The sequence below is a fragment of the Atractosteus spatula genome, chromosome 28, assembly GCF_055471065.1.
Source record: "Atractosteus spatula isolate fAtrSpa1 chromosome 28, fAtrSpa1.hap1, whole genome shotgun sequence".
Classification (NCBI taxonomy): domain Eukaryota; kingdom Metazoa; phylum Chordata; class Actinopteri; order Semionotiformes; family Lepisosteidae; genus Atractosteus; species Atractosteus spatula.
In genome coordinates this window covers 5583680-5604271 of record NC_142733.1, presented here as the reverse complement: position 1 = coordinate 5604271, position 20592 = coordinate 5583680, and the positions used below count along the sequence as shown (strand labels likewise).

General features: G+C 44.5%; 1 protein-coding gene across 2 annotated transcripts in view; it reads left to right on the top strand.

The window, feature by feature from the left end:
• arhgef18b (Rho/Rac guanine nucleotide exchange factor 18b) overlaps nt 1-20592 on the top strand; it is a 64050-nt gene that overhangs the window by 17404 nt on the left and 26054 nt on the right. For both annotated transcript variants that reach the window (XM_088907507.1, XM_088907508.1), the window contains 3 exons: nt 14597-14664; nt 17329-17392; nt 20322-20475. In XM_088907507.1, coding sequence (XP_088763633.1) covers nt 14597-14664; nt 17329-17392; nt 20322-20475 — 286 coding nt within the window. The remainder of the gene's footprint in view (nt 1-14596; nt 14665-17328; nt 17393-20321; nt 20476-20592) is intronic.

Sequence of the window (20592 nt, the reverse complement as noted above, 5' to 3'; positions counted from 1 at the left end):
GCCAAGCGGGTGAGAAATACTGTAATAGCTGTAGAAGGGACTATTAATTTGCTGGTTCTTTATTTCTGAAGGAAAGGCCCCTTTCAAATCCCACTTCCTCAAGTGCCTTGCTTCTTGTAATTCAGAAAATTTTCTTCCAAGTCATGTGTTACAGTCATGAGGAAGACTGCAAGAGCTGAACTTCCATTGGTTGTAAACAGTCAAACAGAAACTATTTTCATTCCTTTTTTTTTTACACTGGCAGTGAAAACGTTGCAAATATAAATGTTATGCACTGGTACCTATTTCATGTTCTTTCCCATTCTTCTAAGAAAAAGGAAATTGGATTATTTTCTGGGGTTCACTGACGAAGCAAAGCAATTTCTTCCGGTGGCGTATGTCCCTAACATTCCTCTCGCTAGAGTGAAATTGGGTAAAAGTCACCCGCTGCCTTTTCCATTCTGCAGTTTCTGAAAAGACTGGAATCTCATTCCTGTATCTGCTCCTAGATGCTTTCTTATTTTGAAGTTTTTAAGCAACAGACTGACAATTATGAAGCCAAAAATGCAGCACTAATTACTGCTTCTTTGTGGTACAGAGCTGTTGGAGGCTCTGAGGAAATGCCATGACTCATTAATCTCAGGCTGTTTCCTCTGCTGTTATAAGGAGTTATCATGATTTGCTACCTAGCACAGTCCAGATATGCCAGTGTTCCTTTGAGCGGTGTGAATGAAGCATTCCTGTTTAATACGAGCACACAAATCATGTGCTGTAGAACAGTAAGACTTCTGCGAGTCATTCCCCTTTCTGCAGTTGTTTTTCAACTCATCGATCATTGATTAGCTTTTTAAATCCTCTTCCCTGCAGTGAAGTAAAGGGATGAATAAAAACACATTAACCGAGCATCAAAAGAAATGTAGTTCTTGGAACAGCAACAGAATTAAGTTATTAAGATAAGATCACTTTATTGGCCATATACAATTTCGTGCATTAGGAATTTTTTTTTTCACATACCCCAGCTTGCTCTCCATGAGACACACAGACAGGGAGAGAGAAGCTTGGGGTCAGAGCGCAGGGTCAGCCATTTATACGGCACCCCTGGAGCAGCTGGGGTTAAGGGCCTTGCTCAGGGAACCAACGGAGTAGGATTCCTCTGCCGGCCGCGGGATACGAACCGGCAGCCTTCCAGCCACAGGCGCAGATCCTGAGCCACAGAGCCACCGCTCCGCCCTTTATTTTTCTCCTATTATTAGGAGAATTAAAATCCTTTTTGTTGCAGGTGTTCTGACATTTCATTAAAGTGATATGCCAAAGGCAGAGTCATTATGTGGAGTAACATTTGTCACCAGCAGGCAGTCAACTGTGAAAGTCACAAGGTAGTAGTGTGAATGCCCACAGCTGGAGGCAACACAGTAGCGCTGTAGCACATTGGTTTGCATAGGTTGTAGATTCTGTTGAATGGGATTCTGGCCCTTTCTTCTCATAACTCGTGGGCGAACGTGCTTTTTCGTTGGTGCCACAGGCCAACCCATGTTTCTTGCCAGTTCTAACTGGGGCTCAAGTCTGGTGAGCAGGACATCCTTGGCTTCATTGTTTTATTCTCATCTTGCAAGAAAGCTGCTGTTACACGAGCAGTAGGATGTCTTCCATCGCACTGCGGGAATGTTGTCACATCAGAATGAGCCCATAGGAAGGGCAACCACTGAGGTCCCAGGAGGACCCAGTTGGCGAGACCAGGAGTTTCCGACAGCATGGCGGCTCACAGAACGTTCACGATTTTGTGCGTCATTTTGGAATTGGTCAAATTTTTCTAGACCGTCGATGAATTTATTTTGTACCCGAGATTAATAACCGGTCTGAGAAATTTGGGACTGCAGCTCCTCTTTAAACACATCTCCGTGGAGCTCCTGACTGAATTTGAATAGAAACTAAATTAAGCCCTGTCCATACATGGGTCCCTGTGTTTATAGAAGGCTCGGAAAGACAAAACGCAGGATCACCCAGGAGCAGACATAAATCTGCAAATCAGACAACAGTTTGGGAAAGATTATATATGGCTGTTTGGATTCATTTGCTTATTAAACAAGTCTAGCTGATGTATTCATTGCACGGTGCGCACAACAGCACTGCTGGGCTTGGATATAGTTTAACATTAAACAGCCTGGGAGGCCGTCCGGTTGCCAAGATGGCAACAGGGAACATCGGGCTCCTTGGCATGAGTGCTTAACGCTACTGGATGTCCTCACCAAAGCCACCTTGGATGACGGGGCTTTGGAGCATATCAGCATGGGGCACATCTGTGCTTTAGGAGGATGTGGGCTGAAAGTCCATTTTTAAATGGCAGTAAAAACAAACGTTTTTACTTAATTGCTTACACTTATATAGCGCTTTTCTGGACACTCCACTCAAAAGCGTTTTACAGGCAATGAGTGCGCCAGTACGCTCCCCACACACCAGCTAACAATGGGGAGGAGAGCAGAGTGAAGAAGCCAGTTCAGAGATGGGGATTATTAGGAGGTCATGATTGGTGAAGGCCAATGGGAAATTGGTTACACCCCTACTCTTTTCGAGAAACGTCCTGGGATTTTTAATGACCACTGAGAGTCAGTTTTATGTTACCGAATTACGCCGAATTACGGCGCCTTTTTACAGTATAGTGTCCCCATCACGATACTGGGGCATTAGGACCCACACAGACCGTGGGGTGAGCGCCCCCTGCTGGCCCCACTAACACCTCTTTCAGCAGCAACTTTAGTTTTTCCCAGCAGGTCTCCCATGCAGGTACTGACCAGGCTCACACCTGCAGGGCTTCAGTGGTTGTCAGTTGGGAGGGTGATATGGCTGCTGGCTACTTTTCACATTCTTACTGCAGTGGGCTGTACAGTAGAGTGCACCAACTTTCAGGGGACAGAAAATTCAGTGTCAGAAAACTCACAGCCAAAATGCCTTCCTTGTGACAAATGGTATGAGAAATCGAACCACTTATGCAGTTAAAGGCGCATGACTGATCTAAGGGGATTCATTAAGTTGTCTTGGACATATGAAAGATCATGCAGACTCCACACAGAAGCATGATTCCAGGCTGGAATCAAACCCAAGAGAGACAAGTTGTGAGGCTCAGTGTTTTGCTTCTCATGTTTAATCACAGTTATCCACTGTCGCAGGATACGAAGATAAAAAAATGCTTTGCATATATGAACCATTCTTAGAGGTATTCTACACTTTTTCATAAAACATATTCTAATACTCTATAATAGCAGAATTCTATCTGGAAACATGAAATGTGCTTGGTGATTGTCACAACTAAATTAGTAAAATGTTTGTATCGCGTTTGTAAAATTGCAAAACGTTTCTGGCCATACAGCATACACAGAGTGCAGGTATGCAATAGCTGTACTGCCCCCAAGTGTCGAAATATCTGTAATGCAACAGTAAAATATTAATGGAGAAGTCCACTCTGATGCTCAGGCTCCAACAGGTGATAACGTACTGGGCTGGCAGCTCTGATGAGTTTTCTCTCCCTTCTCCAGTAGGGTTGAGATGTGTAGCAGAAGGTACATCTCAGTCTCTGTTTCTCCCTGCTGCCAGAATGAACACAACCTGTCCTCTCTAGACAGCCGGGGCTGCCTCTGTTGTCCCGTTTCTTTGGCCTGGCTCTGGTGGCTGAAAGTCTCAAGAGGAGTACGTAAAGGAGCGACTTCTCACGCAGTAATCTATAATATGAGCCATACTCCCTGTGTTGCTCAATGTTACGTGGAATGAAGAAGTCATGATTCACCAACATTTTGTTTGCACTCATGTTTCTGTAAAATGAGACAGAAGAGAAGTGAGTAAGATGGTTACATACAGTAGTTACCACAGAGTCACGTCTAAATACAGTCTTATTATGAAAGGCATGCGAGTCCTGCAGCCCTCTGCTTTACTTATTGTGCTTCATGGCATTGGCAACTCAATATGCAGTGAGCATTGGGTTTAATTCCAAGCAAGGCTGGGGTATCTAATTTGTATTACATATCAAATTTAGACTGATCACTTCATAGGGCTAGTGTATTTTGGAAAACATCATGTTCTTCCAGTTAACGTACTGCTATTGAGCAGGAGCAGCAACTGTAGTGTTATTGTTTTCCTTGCCTAGCATAGGATTATGTACAATATGTTCACGTTTTGCTCCAGAAGTATTCTCAGTGTCCGAATACATAAAACACGTTCGTTAATATAGATGCTGTTAGTAGGGGGTAGTAGATCACAAACAAGAGGTCACACCCTCCTCCCAAAAAAATCAATCCCTGTCTGGAATAATGCATGAAGGGTACCGCCCTCTAAAAAAACACCGACTGGCAAGGGTGCCTATCCGCCATTGTTCCGATAAGTTAAAAAAAAAAGTAAACTAATGCGCTCTAGGTGTGAACACCTGTACCCACAACAGGTGAAGTCTGCGCTTTTCTCAGGCATTTTGTTTAGCAACCTCACGCTCAGCGCCAACGAAGGTCGATTCTGGCTTCAGCCCAGGACGCTCTCCCTGGGCTCTTTTCGCTCTCTGGCTGTTGCTGGTCGGTAACAGGGTGAACCTGTCCTGCGGTTGAACGCACGACTGCGGTGCGCCCCCGATGGGGACGCTGCGCCTTTAAGAGCCGACCCAGCCCCATGGGCGGCGAGACTGTGGAATGCGCGGTGCGTGGATTGTGTCCCACTGATTGTTCCCACAATGCCTTGAGAGAGAAAAAGGAACATACCGGAGAGCAGGGAATGTTGGAGATTTTTTTTTTGGCATTGGTGCCGTCGGGTTCACGTCACGCTAATAGGAGGACGAAAACAAACGGGTTGAGTACGATAGGAACAAGAAGGATTTAGACAGAAACGCACGGATAAAGTTAGGGGAGGGAAGTTCTGTTGTCTCTTGTACCGGAGCCTGTAAAAGAGGTAAGATTTCCCCCCGGTTTTGTTATGTAGATAGCTACCACCAAGTGCTTCAGGCTTGATGTTGACGTGTAGGCCTTTCGCTGTCAGGAGTCAATCTGTGCTCCGGGATCGAGACTTGTCAGTGGGCACGGGTTTTGTCAGAACAGTGGAGAAGAAACGAGACGCAGTTTCCATTTGTTTTACACGCCTGTGGGATTTCGCGTCACGAAGCCAGCGTGCACAGGTGGAGTCGTGGGTTTGTGCGATCGGGTCAAATGGTGCCGTTTTCCTTTTCCTTACAAGTGTGTGTGCACTTTACTTTTTCAGCAGGGATGTAAAAAAAATCTGTGCCTGTTTTCCTTTCCTCCTAAGCACTGTTGGTAGTCTGTTTCTTTGTACTCACTGCGTCCTGAACAGACTTCGGTATTTACATAAGTATATTTGGATGAAATGCAAATAACCGGTAGGGCATATATTTATTTCTGTTCTGTAGCAATATGAAACAATGTGATCTCAACACGTATGAGAACGTTTTAGCTGCAGACGGTCTCTTGACCGTGCTCCAGTGCATTTGAGAGAATTCCCTCTGATGTTTAATTATGTTTCTGGTTTAATCCATTTATGTGTGGCCTGGACATGTTTGAATGTGTTGAATAGAGAACGTGGATTTAAAGCAAACATTAAGAGGCTTGCGCAGCACAAGTGCCTGTTTCGAAAAAAACAGCCACAACATTAACAGACTTATAAACATTATCGTCTATAACTGCACTTAATTATTTGAATCTTAAATTGAAGGCCGGTCTAGTGAGCAGATCTTGACACTTGCTGAGATATTTATACCAGTCATGTACTGTATAAGGTGATGCAACTCTTCCTGGTTGTATCTGTTGAGGAAGAGGTGAACGAATACTTTAAACGTGCAAAACAAAAACAAAAAAATGAAACTCAGGCATGTACTGCACGAAGAACATGCTTGGGTAATATCAATAGCCTGTGATGCTTCTGGAAGACGTTATATCTGTTCTTGTTTGTTGGTGACCTTAACAAATATGCCTCTTTGCAACCTGAGTCCTGATTCATAGTCTGGTGCCTAGCAACACCTGCAGCTGTAAAATGGCTGAATTGCTTCTAGTTCAACTAGAAAACACTTGCATAAAGCATTGCTTCTTCAGGTGGGTGCTACTGTGCGTATGTTGAAGAATGAGATCTTTCATCACAGGGAATTAAAAAAAATCCCAGGCGTTTCTCGAAAAGAGTAGGGGTGTAACCCCCAGTGTCCTGGCCAAATTTCCCCGACCTTTACCAATCATGGCCTCCTAATAACCCCCATCTCTGAACTGGCTTCATCACCCTGCTCTCCTCCCCACTGAGAGTTGGTGTGTGGGGAGAGTACTAGAGCATCATCCAGGTGGGGCTGCACACTGGTGATGGTGGTGGTGGAGGGGATCCCCATTACCTGTAAAGTGCTTTGAGAGGAGGGTCCAGAAAGGTGCTATATAAGTTATTATTTCTGTGTCCTGCTGTCACATTTGGTGTAAGAGATCCTTTAGGTCAGCGGTTCCTTGTCCTGGCCCTGGAGTATCCCTTTCTTGTGTCAGCTGGTTTTCATTTCAACTAGTCTCAGTGCTAACTGGTGCCTGTTACTGGTCTGCTTGCCACCTTGTTTTCAAAACCACTCCAGAGCAGTCCCTTTCAATCCTGATCCTGTGTAACTCTACCCTCTTCAAATTCTTGGGGGGCTTTTATTCAAATTTGCTTTCAGGTCCTGAAAAGATGAATGAGAGTTGTAGTTGGCGTGAACAGCATACTAAAAGGTGAGTTTCAGGGTGAAACTGTTGCTCTTTCAGGTGTGCTGTCTGCAGTATAACTACCTGGACTGAAGCAAAAAATAAAACACAGACTCATTGGCTCAAAGATTTGGACTGTGTGGTCACCTAGATTTAAATGAGTTGTACCAACATTATAGGCGTGATTTGATGATTATTTTCAGGTTTAAAAAAATCAGATGCTGCATTGGGTGTAAAGTATTGGTAAAGTTCATATAGCTATGTTTTTATGGTGTCATAAAGAAAGTGTGCACTTTTTGAATATTAAGTTAATTTATTGAATTTTGTGCTTCTCTGAGCTTTTCTGCATTAAGAGCAGCAAGTACATTATGTTTGAAAAAGACACACAGAGACAGTACTAACACCATTTTAAGTGCTGTAGCAGTTCAACTCATTTGTTGTTGGCCTGGGCACCTGAAGTCTGTAGCTGATAACTGTAAGAATCTTGGGAGGCTTTAGCAATGGTTTTCCAGAGTGCCAGAGTGATTAGTCCTTTTGATCGCTTCTCTTACTGTAGCAGGGAATAGGCTAAATAATGTTAAACACCTGTTTTTCAGGGGGCCTTCCTAGCCACAGGTTGTGTAATAATTGCACGTCAAAGCTTTGGTAACTACACAAGAGAAACCATGCAGGGAATTTCGCCTTAAAACGTTTGAACTGTATTACCTTTTCAGTTGAGCTTTGCTGAAAGATAAAATCTCTCATTATATTGGAATCTCTGCATTTTGTTTCTGATGCCTTCCCTACAAATGTCATTAGATGTCAAAACAGATCTGCAGTGGGTTAAAGGCTAATCTATAAGACCGGAGTTTTAAAGCAAAAGTGTGCCATTCTAGTAACAGATTTACATGCAGCTCAGATCACGGATTTTGTTTTCCCAAAAGAAAAACACTGCAGATTCTTACTGTGCTGTGAAGCAGTGTAATGTTTCTTGTTGGGAGCTACAGAAATATTTGGTTTACCAGCACAAATTCCCAGTTTTGTTCCCTAGTTAGGGAGAATTGAGCATTAATGTGATTTGTAAGCTGCAGCATAGAGTATGGAGTTTTGCAAAATGCTTGCTTTTTAAAAGTGTGTTTAGAGAACTTGTGTTTTTTTGCAGGACCTGCTATGTTGCTGTTGGTTGTATTATGCAAGTGCCATATTCCAGCCTTGTCCTAGCTGTTGTTTCTGTGCTCTTACTTAACCCAAACTGTGATTCTAAGTCTGCTTTTCCATATTATGTAGCTTGTTAAGCCTGTGTTTTTGGAACTCAGATCAGCTATTGGACTCATTTGGTGAGGGGAAAAAACCTGCAGGGCATCCATTAATGTTGGAAATATTTTTCCAGCATTTTACAGTACCCTGACCTTTTTCTTGTCACGTGTGCGTTGATAAACGTGGTTGGCAGACTTTGCTGTTCATTAGACCTTGTCTTGGTAGCCTTCGCTCTGTGAAAGCAACGTCCCGGCCTCTGTGTTATCTCGGGCCCTTTTTTTCTTTCCCCTTTGGGATTAGATTTGTGAGGTAGGAAGCGTAAACATTTCTGCGATGCTTTTTGATCAGATCCCTGCCTAACAGCATGAGCGCAGAGGTCCTGATTGTTCCTAGGTCTTGTGTGTGTCGTTTCCCTAAATCTTCAAGTCTTTGTCTTAAAAATGTGGGCTGGGGGGGGGTGGAGATTTCTTCCAAGAAGTTGCTGGCAGCTGGAAGATCAGCTACTCCCGGTTGTTGCTTAATTTAAAGAGAAATGCAGTTTACTGTGCTGCTGCGAGATGGGAGTGGGGGAGGGAAATGGAGAATCTTTTCTGTTGTGGGAGGGGTAGGGCGGAATAACTTTTTTTTGTAAATCTGTCAGATTGTTGATGCTCCCATATAGACAGGAAGTTTCATATATGCAGTAGTCCACACAAGTTAGTCCTATTTCAATCTGTTTAAATCCGCTGTAAAATTCGTACTCCGTTAACTGCTGCTGATAGAGTCCTGGTGTGGCAGCAGCCTGGAGAGGGGGAATTTTTCCATTTTTTATACTTCTAAAGCAGTCTAGCAAGGTTGCAGAGCCTGTTTACAAAACACCCAAGGTCTAGGCTGTATTAAAGCATTGCATTGCTGACATTCATGCATCTCTTCATTTGACAATTTTGTCATTTCTAGTTAATTTTAAATGTTAATTGCCATGGGACGGCAAGCTGGTGATGCATGAGAGCGTTGGGGGGGAAGAGATAGCATTACAGAAAGAGCAGGAACTTTGTTCAGCCTCAGAGGAGATGTTTTTTAAATAGATTTAATTTGAATTTGCACATAAAACCTGTCTTATCTTTTCATGTGTTTGGCTTATACAAGGATTTGCCTAGTGATATGGATGTTGCATACTCTCTTAACTGCTGATTACCCTTAATAAATAGGTTAAGACAGTCATTAGCCTTGTCAGAGTGTATCATGCTTAATGCAGTCACACTGCCCTTCAATGGCGTAAGTCCTTCTCTGGTAAGGTTTCTCCTTTCACTGTTGTTGTATGTGTACTGCGTCTGTGTGTATCACTTAATTTTCCTGTTAATTATCCCCCACTCACGGCTTTCTTAACCTGTAACAAACCGGTAGGATTATTCAATTTTGCATTTTATATCGGCAGCAGAATACAGTCTACTAATTACACTCTTGCAAAATCTGTGGTTTGACCATGTTTAGGTACCGTGTGTATAATGTGGATATATTTCTTCACACATTTAAATAAACAGGCCAGGGGTGGGCAAGGCAGTCCTGAATGGTTCGTGTTGTGCCAAAAAATGGTGAGCAAAATAAAATGGAACATCCATTTTTTTTCTAGTGCTGGAGATGTTTGCAAGACCATTTATCCATTTTGTTTTTCTTAAAAACCAATTAAGGCGCTGCTGTTTTTAATTTCTTTTCAGTCCTGTGGTTGGTGGTGTGCTGCTGCCTTTGAGGCTGCCCGAGGGCCACAGATGCCCTAGGTCTTAAGTGTCACCTGCACCTCTAAATGCCTTCCAGTGGCTGAATGTCCAGATGTCCTGGAGTCTACGTGTAAATGTGTCCAGAGACGAACTACTTCGTCGGCTGACGGCTGACCGTAACAGGCATTCAGCTTCAATTCTCCGTAGTTTAAAGTTGGTTTCTAGATTTCTCCTTGGAAATGCAGCTGTAAGGGAAGAGAAAGCAAACAGCTTGCAGACCAGGGGTTCCTCATGTCTCTCTGGGCTCAGAATACACCCCTGCTGTACCGGCTGGTTTGTAATTGCTGGACTCCACTCGACTGATTAGTCTTGTTTCGACAGTCTCACTGGAAGCCCTGCCCTGTCTTTCGTTCTCCCACTCGCCATTAACCTTCTCTCCAAGGCACATCGGCTTCTGCTCCTCCATGGCTCAGTGGCTATCCGTGCAGCTTCGTTTGAGACCGAGAGGCTGGGAGAGTGCCGTCGGGCCGCCTGGGAAGGGAGCGTGTCGCTCAGATCTCCCGGCTCGCAGCGATAGGCTCTGCTGCCCTGGGTCTAGCATGGCGGGGCGCGGGTGCCCTGGTGCCCTGGTGTGGTCATGTCTGGTTCTGGAGAGAGTTGTGCGCGTCTCTGTGGCCTGTGGAGAATCTGCCTCTCAGCGTGTACTGTGGGCTTAGCCCAGCTGTCTCTTGGTGTGTGTCAGGTGCAGCAGTGGAAAAGCTCCTGGAGTCAGGTTTTAACGAGTTGTTTTTGGCTGCCTGTGATCACGTGCGCTGCCTAGGCACAGCAAAGCTTTAAACAGAACTGTCATATTTCTGGACAGAAGCGGGGATACGTTTATTTTTAACTTCATTGACTGTCCTGAATTCCCATGTGGCGTTTTAAAATATCACACATAGTCGTCCTAGACTGCTCGGCCTTTTAAGCATATTCATTTTTTAGTCATTTTTAAAGCCCTGTTCACGACTGAATGTTTTTGAATTTTATTTATGGATACTATTTATAGGATTAATGCATTTGACATCCCAAGTTGCTAATGAATGGTGCTGGTGGAGATTAGTGTCTGAAATATTTTCTTGCATTTCTATTGAAAGGTTTTTGTTTCTTTATGTTTTAGAGTGACTAATAAAAAATTTACTTGTATAGTTAACTAGTATTATTTCAATGCTGTTTTCGCAGTTACTGTGCACCTGCAAAATCATATTCTTAACACATGCTATTTCAGTATTTCACTGTGCAAAAAGAAACATTAAAACCAGGTAAATAAGACAATGTTTTGAGAGCTAAGGTTTGCTTAGCTTGGTCAGAAACACTGACAGGCGCAGTATCGGCTGTTTCAAGTACAAGAATAACTTGCCGACTTCAAGGCATTCAATAAAAAGCTCTGCAACTCTGGGATTTCCTTAGGAAAAAAGTTAAGTCATTTTCGAGACGTGGAACAAAGTTAGATGTACACACAAGCTATAAGACTTAAGAAATGGTGACAATCAAGAGGGTAGCATTCAGGTAGTCAGTAGCTCACTGATCAGACGATCTCATGCAGCCAGTTCTTGAAAGAAGCCAGGGTGTCGGCTTCAACAACATGGCTGGGACGCTTGTCCCACACTCCTGGTTGCCTTAAAGAAGTGCTTCTTGTTCCTGCTGTAGTTTGAAGTGCACCTCCAGGTAGCTCCCACTCGATAAGAAGTGTTTCTCGTACAGTGAGAAGTGATCTGGGTCAGGTGACGGCGAGGTGTGCCAGCTCCTCCTGCCTTGAGTGGGTCCTGCCGCAGAGCGGGCATGTTGAAACCTGACATTGTCGTCAGTGCGCCAGGGCAGTGTAGGTGTGTGAGGGAGATAAGCCTGCTTTCTACCCTAGAAAAAACGTTTCGGTACTTTTTTTTTGTTGCTGCATTGTTTTTAACTTGCCTCCATTGCAGTAACGTCTTATAAAACTATATAAAATAAATAAAGAGGCTTATTTAAGTAATATAAAATTGTTTGACATTCTGTAGTACAGATTACAATTTTTTTGTTATATCTTAAGGGACAAATTTGAGATTTTAAATGGATTTCCTTAATGCAGCCTTAGAATACTCTTTCACTGCTGCTCAGGTTGTCATGCTTGACTTAAAATATGCAAAGGGGGATCTAGCCTGAAAGAGTATGCATACATTTTTACTCCCTGCACATTGATTTGTACATAAAATGGTTTTTAACCTCCTACCTGCATCATCCAGAGTTGTGTGCTGCTGGTGCATATGGTGGCTTGGATTTGGAAAAAGCTGTTAGACCCTGGTGTACTGTACTGCTGAAACATGTCTGTAGGGCTGATGTTTCCTTGTTCTCCGTTTTTATCACTATCATAAAACAGAACTGAAGTGATCCAGCACAAGGGTTATCTGTGTACCCAACAGGTGGAGCTCAATGAAGATGTGAAGTCGTTTTGTGTCTTATCATTAGTATTAATTTTGTTCTTGGATAAATGCTACGCTTGTAGGCAGTGAGAAGTTAAAGCACTGCATGTATTTTTTCATTTCAGTGAGCATTGAAGTTGCCAGTTTAAGAAGAAATCTTCATTGCTGCACCTGCTGTTCTGTTCTTTTTATCCTTTTTGTAGTCAAGTGCTGTTTGTGTAGAGCCCGTCTGTTGGCCAGTTGCAGTATTTGTTTTGACCATTCTGCTGAAGTAAAGCAGGGACCTGACGGGTTGATTCACCTGAGTGTTTTAGCACTGACGTGGGTAACTGCTGTCACAGCAGGTCTGGTTTGTTCAATACAAAAATCGTTTTTCATAAATCTCACTATGGTTACCTGGGACTAACTGTAGATTACTGTTGGTTATAGCTCTTCTGCAGAGTGTTATTTTATTGTGCTGTTTTTCTTTTTAAATATCTGGCCCTTTCTGTTGACTCAGTTTAGATGATGGACGCTTTTGACTGAACCAGTCACTACATGTACTTGCCTGAAGAAACAGCAAAAGAACTTTGTCTACTACAGGCCAAACAAGTTCAATGTGTTTGTTAGGCAGCAGATCAGTAGAATTGATTTGTGACAGCAGTGTTAGAATCAGCTTCTAAATAGGCATTTTTTCATTCACTCTTAAAGTATTCCACTCTCCGCATTTGATGCCCCTGAAGTATTAACTTTTTTTTTAATTGTGCTCCTGTATATTTTTTTTCCTCCTGGTCCAGGGCATGTTTTGTCATGAATTGCTTCCAGAACACAATATATTTTCATCATAAGAGTATGCGGAGGATTCTGAATAGTCCTTCTGATGTAGAAGCTAAGATCAGACAGTGGCTGAAAATTAGGAGCCTAGGTTATAAATTGAGTGATGTAAAGCATTTGTGATGTGATCCATGTATATGCATGCACTTGCATGTTAGTATTCTGCAGGGATACTGTAGCTATGTTTGTACACGAGGAGCTTGATCACCAGAGGACTACCAGCAGAGCTCCTAGAGGGAACTGTAGTCCTAAGGAGACTCGAAACCTCAGACAGTAATTGAGTGAATATTCATTACACATCCCAATCCCATGACATGAGCACGAGTGTTAATCGCTCCTGTAGGCATCAGTGAGCAACAACTGAATCACAAGGCTTCCAGATATGATAACAGGGGACTACGGGCCTTTAGGTTAGTGGACTCTACAAGGTCGTACTGTAAACTGTGATTTAAACTACTGTACATGTTTCATACAAAGAGCAAAAAAACAAAAAGACTTGAACAACGATGGTGGGGGAAGCCAAAATCAGAATAAGCATTTTCTGTACAAGATTTTGGTTTTGTGTGTCCAGGGTAAGGGTCATAGTCTTATGACTGTGAATGAGTCACATGTCACCTGTCCCTAAATATTGGGAACACACGCAAGCTATTGATCATTTAAGCGATCTTTTCATTCCAGGGAACTTGATTTGAGGACTGATGAATAGTCTTATATTTGTTCCAAAATTATCTGTCCATTTCAAGAAATCACTTACTCATTTGATCACAGTTATGTTGTTCCAGGTCTCTAGAAATGGTTATTTATAAGACCCGCTGGGGTGGGGCTCTCTGGGAGAAAAAGGCCGGAGATGCTCCTGATCTGGGATATGGTTTTCTGTTTTTTATTTGGGGGGGAGTGTCTAAAAATCTGCAAAGCACTGGGTTCACTGTCGGAGTCTCTCTCCTCACTGGTTTCAGTAGGTATTTGGCATGGGGTGCAAATCCCTGAAGCATACTTAAAAGAAATCAGCTGAAAAAGCTGCGAGTTGAGAAATAATGAAGAAAACAATGCAAAGTACTTAGGGGTCGCTTGGCCACGTTCATCCCATGGCTTCGGAATTCAAAGTGCTGCCCTGATTCTGCAGCTGAGCTCTGGAAAGGCTCCAAGTTTCGAGTGTGACGGTGCTTGACAGTCCTCAGGAAATCAGTTTGACTGCGCTGGGGGCCGCTGCGTCTTTGCTCCTGGCGATGTTCACTTGATCACGCTGCACTGCCGAACAGCTTCCTGAGCCTGGAACCCAGAAAGCCTGTGGCCAGCTTCTCGGCTGCTGTCACATCATCGCAGCACAGCCAAGCCAACCACCGTTTTTTTTTTATTTTAATCGGAACCCTCTAGTCCTAATTACAGTGAAGGCTGACATTCTCAATTACCTGTGAAAGCTTATTAAAGAAGCCTATAAAAACGAGGCAGCTTTTCTGCTGTTTGCACGTCTGTAAAAGCCAGTCGATGGAAGAAAGAGCAGGGCAAGGATGCTGGTCCCGTTGAAACCCCCTGGGTTTCGGTATCGGTCTCGAGTGCTGTGATTTTGTTTCCAGACGGTAAGTCAGGCTTCTGGATCTGGTGAGAGGAGTGGAGCATCTGGTGGCTCGGGTCTGTTTTCCGTTGCTTTGTTTTGCAGCTGGATCCCCGAACCCGATGGAGAACTGTTATCCAGATGAAGAGCTACGCCAGTGAAACAAACTCATCTGTTGTTTTTTTTCCCCCCCTCTGTTAGACTGTGCGGTGAACGTCCACAAGAGCTGTAAAAATCTATTAGCTGAGTGCAGCAGCAGTAAAGCCAAGGTTTGTCCAGCTTTGTTTTGTTCTTTATCATTGGTGTAATTGTAAATAATTGGCCATTTGTCTTTGTCCTTTCTTTGACATGCACACTGTACACAGATTTAGTTGGGTTGAAAACAAATCTGTTTCAAAAACTAGGCGGACCACAGCCGTCTGTCCATTTTCTTCTAATTGTAGGTGTTGTTTTGACCAGACTGGGATTCCTGAGTGTTGGGCTGGATGCCTGCAGCACCTTTGTTAGGTTGGCCGGTGTCGTGTTTGAATTGCTGGGTTTTTGGAGGCTGGTTCATTTGCATAGGCGAAACAAGGCAGAAAGGAGCGATCAGGTGGTGGGGCTCCTGGAGTATTGATTTGGGAGTCGGTTGTGGATGGAGTGAGCTTTGCCGCGCAACCCAGGATGCCCGGGTTCTTGTCGTTGCAGGAGAATCCTGAACCACCTGATCCGGGGTCTTTCTGATCCCGCCACCCCGTGTGTGATTAAAAGTGAGAGAGAGCCCACAGTATCCCACAGGTCCACAGACCCCTGAGCTTAGCCTGGGGGGACACTCGCACCGTCACACAGCAGCAGGGCAGCAGAGGGAGGAATGCAGCTCCTTCGCCAGCCTGTTTGTTTTGGTGGAGGAAGTCGAGTGCTGTTGCGTCTCCCACACTTTCCAGACCTGCATTACTGGCTCAGATGGAATGCAGCCTAGAAACTGCCTCTCTTGCATTTTTTTAAAAACATAAAAGATCCAAATTTTCATCACCTTGTGAATTGAGTTTCCTTTTTTTTATGCTTGATGTTACTACATTTAAGCGCCTAGAGCTTCTCTTCATCACTGTTTCATTTTGAAATGCTCAGGAGGTCCTTGTGAATGCATGTGTAGCAAATGGAATGAGTTTTTTTTCCTCTCGTTTCCCAAAGTTTTCTGCATGCTGCTCCCTCCCTTTCTTAAGTCTTATTTTACCTGGTGTCTTTCTCCTGTTTCTTCGGTATTTCCCATAAAAAGCTCACAGGATTTGCTGTGGGTGTTAAACAAGTGGTGGCACTTGGTCTTCCCAGTGCAATGTTTATAGTCACTAGACAGTACTGCCAGCAGCTATATCACCCTGCAACTCCCAGCTGGCAGCCCACTGGAGCCCAGCAGGTGTGAGCCTGGTCAGTACCTGGATGGGAGACCTCCTGGGAAAAATTAAGGCTCCTGCTGGAAGAGGTGTTAGTAGGGCCAGTAGGGGGCGCTCACCCCACGGTCTGTGTGGGTCCTAATGCCCCAGTATAGTGACGGGGACGCGTCCTTTGGATGAGGTGTCCTGAGGTCCTGACTCTTCGTAGTCACTAAAAATCCCAGGGCGGTTCTCAAAAAGAGTAGGAGTGTTACCTTGGTGTTCTGGCTAAATTTCCCCCAGTCTTTACCAATCAGCTAAGTTTAAGCTACGTTTACCTCATGAAACAAAAAAAACAACCTGAATGCAGAATTATACCCCACTAATAGAAATTTAAAATGGCAAGAGAGACCTGTTAGGTTTCCTTCTTACTCAGGAGATTGCTTTAAGTAAAGGGTTAATTGTTCAATTTGAACTAGATGTTATTCCTGTTTCCTTGATGAGATCTGTTCCGGGTAGGATTTTGTCAAAAACTGGACCTTTGTTCTACTGCTTAGAGTGATTGTGCAATGGTTAATAAAGCCGTTTTGCAAATTCATTATTAGGAAATACATCTCCTATTAGTTTACAGTCATATACACCACTGTGGTCTTGAATAAATGATCTATATTAGTCATTATTTTACTAGAGCTGTTCGCAGTGTGAGACGCGCTGTATCTCTTTGGGTACTGGTTTATGCTCAGACCTGCAGTTTGAAAATCAGGAGTTGCTGCCCATGATGAACACAAGGTTTTTTGACAGGTGTCAAGGTGAGCCCAGGCAGCTGGTGATGGCCCCAGTGCGCATATAAGCTCATGGCAGATGTGTTGTGGGTGTGTGGACAGCTCCTGTTGCTTACAGTGTCATGCATGTTTAAATCTTGCTCCTTCCCAAAGTAGCTTTGCCAGTCATAAAGCAAAGACTTACTTCTCTCACCTTTTTAACTAGCTTACTGAACTGGTCTGACTTGATCTTCCGAAACCAGTTTGCTTTTCAAAACTCCTGACCAGCTTTCTTTTCTCCGTTTTCCGTCTTGTTTCATCAAGGCTAAATCAATCTTAATGCTTGATGAATCTTGCAGACCTGCCCTTGAACATTGCTGTACCAGATGAGGGGTATTCAGAATATACTGGAGTATGTGTAAAAGTGGGGCCCAGCATTCAAACACTTGCAGAAACCCTTCTACAACTAAACTATGAGCTACTATTTATGCTGAAAGTGGTTCAGCAAAGGATCTAAGAATAAAAGAAATGTTCATATTCAATTCAATTCAATTCTTACTGCAGTACAGGTTAATGAAATTGGATGTTCATAAATACCATGCTTTCATGGTAATTAGTGATAGTGATCCTACCTTTTCCACATAATCCCCAGTAGTTCCTCTGAAATACTGGGAGGGACTGCTACAGTCCCTAGAGGGGAGCATTTATTCACAAAGGTCTTACTACTTAGTGCTTTTCCTCTCAGAGGTAGTCATTTACTAAAAACATCAGTTGTTAGTTTGGGTGCATGCTTTTTAATTATCACATTTTCTTTTTAATACAGGCTAAAGATTCCCAGTACAAGAGCACTGGATCTGTCCAGAGTACTGTGCAGTATTTCAATCAAGGTGAGCCGTTTTTTAAATTCCCTAGTGATATGCATTTACTGTTAATACCACATGAATATAGGCTCTTTTTTTAATGCCGAATTTGCCTTGAAGTATGATTTTCTGTTAAATGCTGCCTCTCTGACAGAGTCTTTCTATTGCTTCATTGCCAAAAGAAATAGCTAGTTGTTTTATGTGTGTTCTTTGTGGTTTTACTGTGATTGTATTTTAGTTAAAAAGTTCTCATTATTGATTAATAATAGCAGGCTGTAACTGCTTTTTCAGTTTTGTAGCACAGCAGACTGACACTTCACTTTGTGTGTTCAGAAGTGCAGCATCTGATATTGTTCAGTGTTCAAAAAGCAGAACACTAGAAAACTGCCATGAAGTGTTTGCTATTGATGTGAATTGCTTGCTACCAGGTCATTTTTATTTTTCCAAATCCCGCCTCAGATTCTTGCACTGTTATGGTATGTATGCTTGTGTCGATAGGCTGTCCACCTGGACTGATGGATGTGTAATGCACTAGCATCCTTGGGAAACTTGGAACGGTCATGCCTGTGATGGAGGTTAATACTCCCTCACAGTTTTGCTGCATGGGTAGGAGTATTGATTTTAACTTGCAGAGGACAGTTTCAAGATGTTATCGTGCAAGAGGTTTAAACTGCCTGCCTTTCCAAGTCTATTTTTTAGATGTGGAAATGGCAGTTCTTTTTTTTTATATATACCCGCATGAGTTGAAAAGCAAATTTGTGTTTTTCACTTCTCGGCTCGAAGCCACAGCATGAGCCCTGCGATCACACTGCATTGATGGGTCGGGGGGGGGGGGGAGGGGCTAAGGAGGTGTAGACGCGCCCTGCCCACCTTCCAGCCAGTCGTCTTTTTACACATCACAGACAACAAGCCCCCCTCCAGGGGGTTCAGTGCCGATTGGTGGAGAGTTGTGTCCCTCACCCACAGCACCGCCTGTGTGCAAGCGCCCAGGGTCTCTGCCTCTTGGGATTACCAGTTCCCAGTCAGATAGTGACCAAACCCAGGCTCGAACCCTTGATCTTGGAGCTTAACCTGCCCACATTTCAGTCTTATCTGGATAACTCACTTGCGAGCACGGTACAGACAGCTTTAACCATGCCGTTTCTGAATTATTAGATTGCTTCATGAACTGTATATATGCCTGTGTATAACTTTTGTATTTTCTCCTTTGAATCAGCAGTTTCCTAAGCAGCTGTTCATTATTGCACAAGGACTGTCTTAACCTTGATTTGTGTAGCAGTCTGTTCCAGGGACAGAGTGAAATGTACAGCTGAGATAGTTAACCACTACACAGCTTGCCTCTTAAATTGTTGATAAAAGTAACATTTTTGCAAAAACAAAAAAAATATTTCATCTCTAAGTAAGTTTTTTTTTTTTTCCTGACACTACACGGGGGAGTGGTTTTCAGCTGGCTTAGCGGGGAAGCCTCCCGGCGGTCTGTTCAGCCTGGAAATGAAACTGGACTGGGACAGATGCAGCAGGAAAAAAGAGCCCAGCCCAGGGTTTCAGTGAAAAGCGCTGTGCCTCCGTCTGCTTTGACCCTCCTCTCCAGTACAGGGAGAGATAATCGGCAGGGGGGGAGGGGGCACAGGTGTGTTTCTAGTGCCCCAAGCCCTGCCATGTAAGTCACTGTGACCCTCAGCGTCGACGGGCCTTGTGTGCGCTGGTGTGATTGCTGCACCGCTCATTCAACACCCTCCCTGGTGTTCTCATTAAAGCTGCAGACACCTTTAAAGTGAGCCAGCAGGCCGTCGCATGCTGCTAATAGATGAAACGCAGGGCATGGAGAAGTAAGGCGGGGCTCCCTACAGGGACTTGCTGCAGTGGAAAGTTCTAGGTTTCACCAAACCCTCTAGGCGGGGGCTGTTCATTAGCGGGCCCGGGTACGACTGGATTTGCCTGCCATTGCAGCAGTGTGCTCCTTCTTCCTCTGTTCCTGTTTGGACAGGTCTGCTTTGTCATCCGCTTGCATTTCGGAGAAGCTGTCCCGGCTCCAAGTGTCGGAGTGATCAGGTTTTAAGATGGGGCCCTGTGTGGCAGCTGACGGCTCCAGCTTGTCCATTGCCAGTTATCTGCGGTCAACCGGTGGGGGGGGGAGTTTATTAGCCTTTGGAATCGCATTGAAGGCTTAACCTGTGACTGTCTGGGACATAGGCAATGTGTCTGTAAAAGAAACATGTTTCTTTCCTCCTAAACAAGCTACCTGTTGTCCTTTGTCGAGTTAGGTTTTTCCCCTCGGCAGAGGTGAGAATGGGAATAATATTGGAAGCTTCTGGTGATTGGGTTGTAGAAATCTTTTGCAGAGAATAAAGATTCTTCTCTTGATGAGAAGATACGCGGTCTCCGAGACTCTTACTTTTTAATGATCTTTGGTGGCGTAGGAAAGACACCTTTCTAGGAACTGTTGAAAAATACTGAAGGGGTCAGGGTGGGGGGGTTGGCCTAAATGAGCAGGCTTTCTTGAAAATGAAAATAGTAACCACTGCGGTGTTGAACAGCATGGCACTTCAGGCAGGCTTAACAGGCATTTAAGGTGTCCTTCACTACAGCTCCGCTACTACGGAGTGAGAGACGGCACCTCTCAGTTCGAGAAAGATCGCAGCCAGAGGTTGCTATATAAGCTTGCCCATCCTGAGCCCTTTCCCACTGATTAGTGATTCATCAGTGCTGCTGCTTGGCGCTTCGGTCTCCATGGAGAAGGAGCTGGCTCTCGCGAGGGGGAAGAGGCAGAGCGGCGCGTCTGCCCGTCCCCGCCTGGCCGTCTGGAGGGCGTTCTCCAAGAGGCTGGGCGTGCGGGTGCTGCTGCAGAACGAGCTGCTGACCTGCCGGGTCCTGAAGTCCCTGCAGAGGCGCGGGGAGCGGGATCCGAGAGTGTCCTGGGTGCAGGGGTGCTCTGACGCCATGCTTGTCTCCGTAGCCAGCGCTCCCCTGAGGGAGCAGCACAGATCCGGCCTCGCGGCTCCCGATGGCTCCTCGGGCTCCCCTCGCGGCACCGGAATGACTCTCTCACAGCGCGGCAACACCTCTCAGGCCACCGCCAGCTCAGCTGCCAACCACACCAACGGCTCGGGGTGAGTAACGAGCGCCGTTGGTCAGCCTCTCGCCGTTTCCCCTGCTCCTGTCTGTTTCGTCGTTTCTCCTGACATCTGTGCGCAGCTCCCTGGAGCAGTTTGTCCCCTTGGATCCCT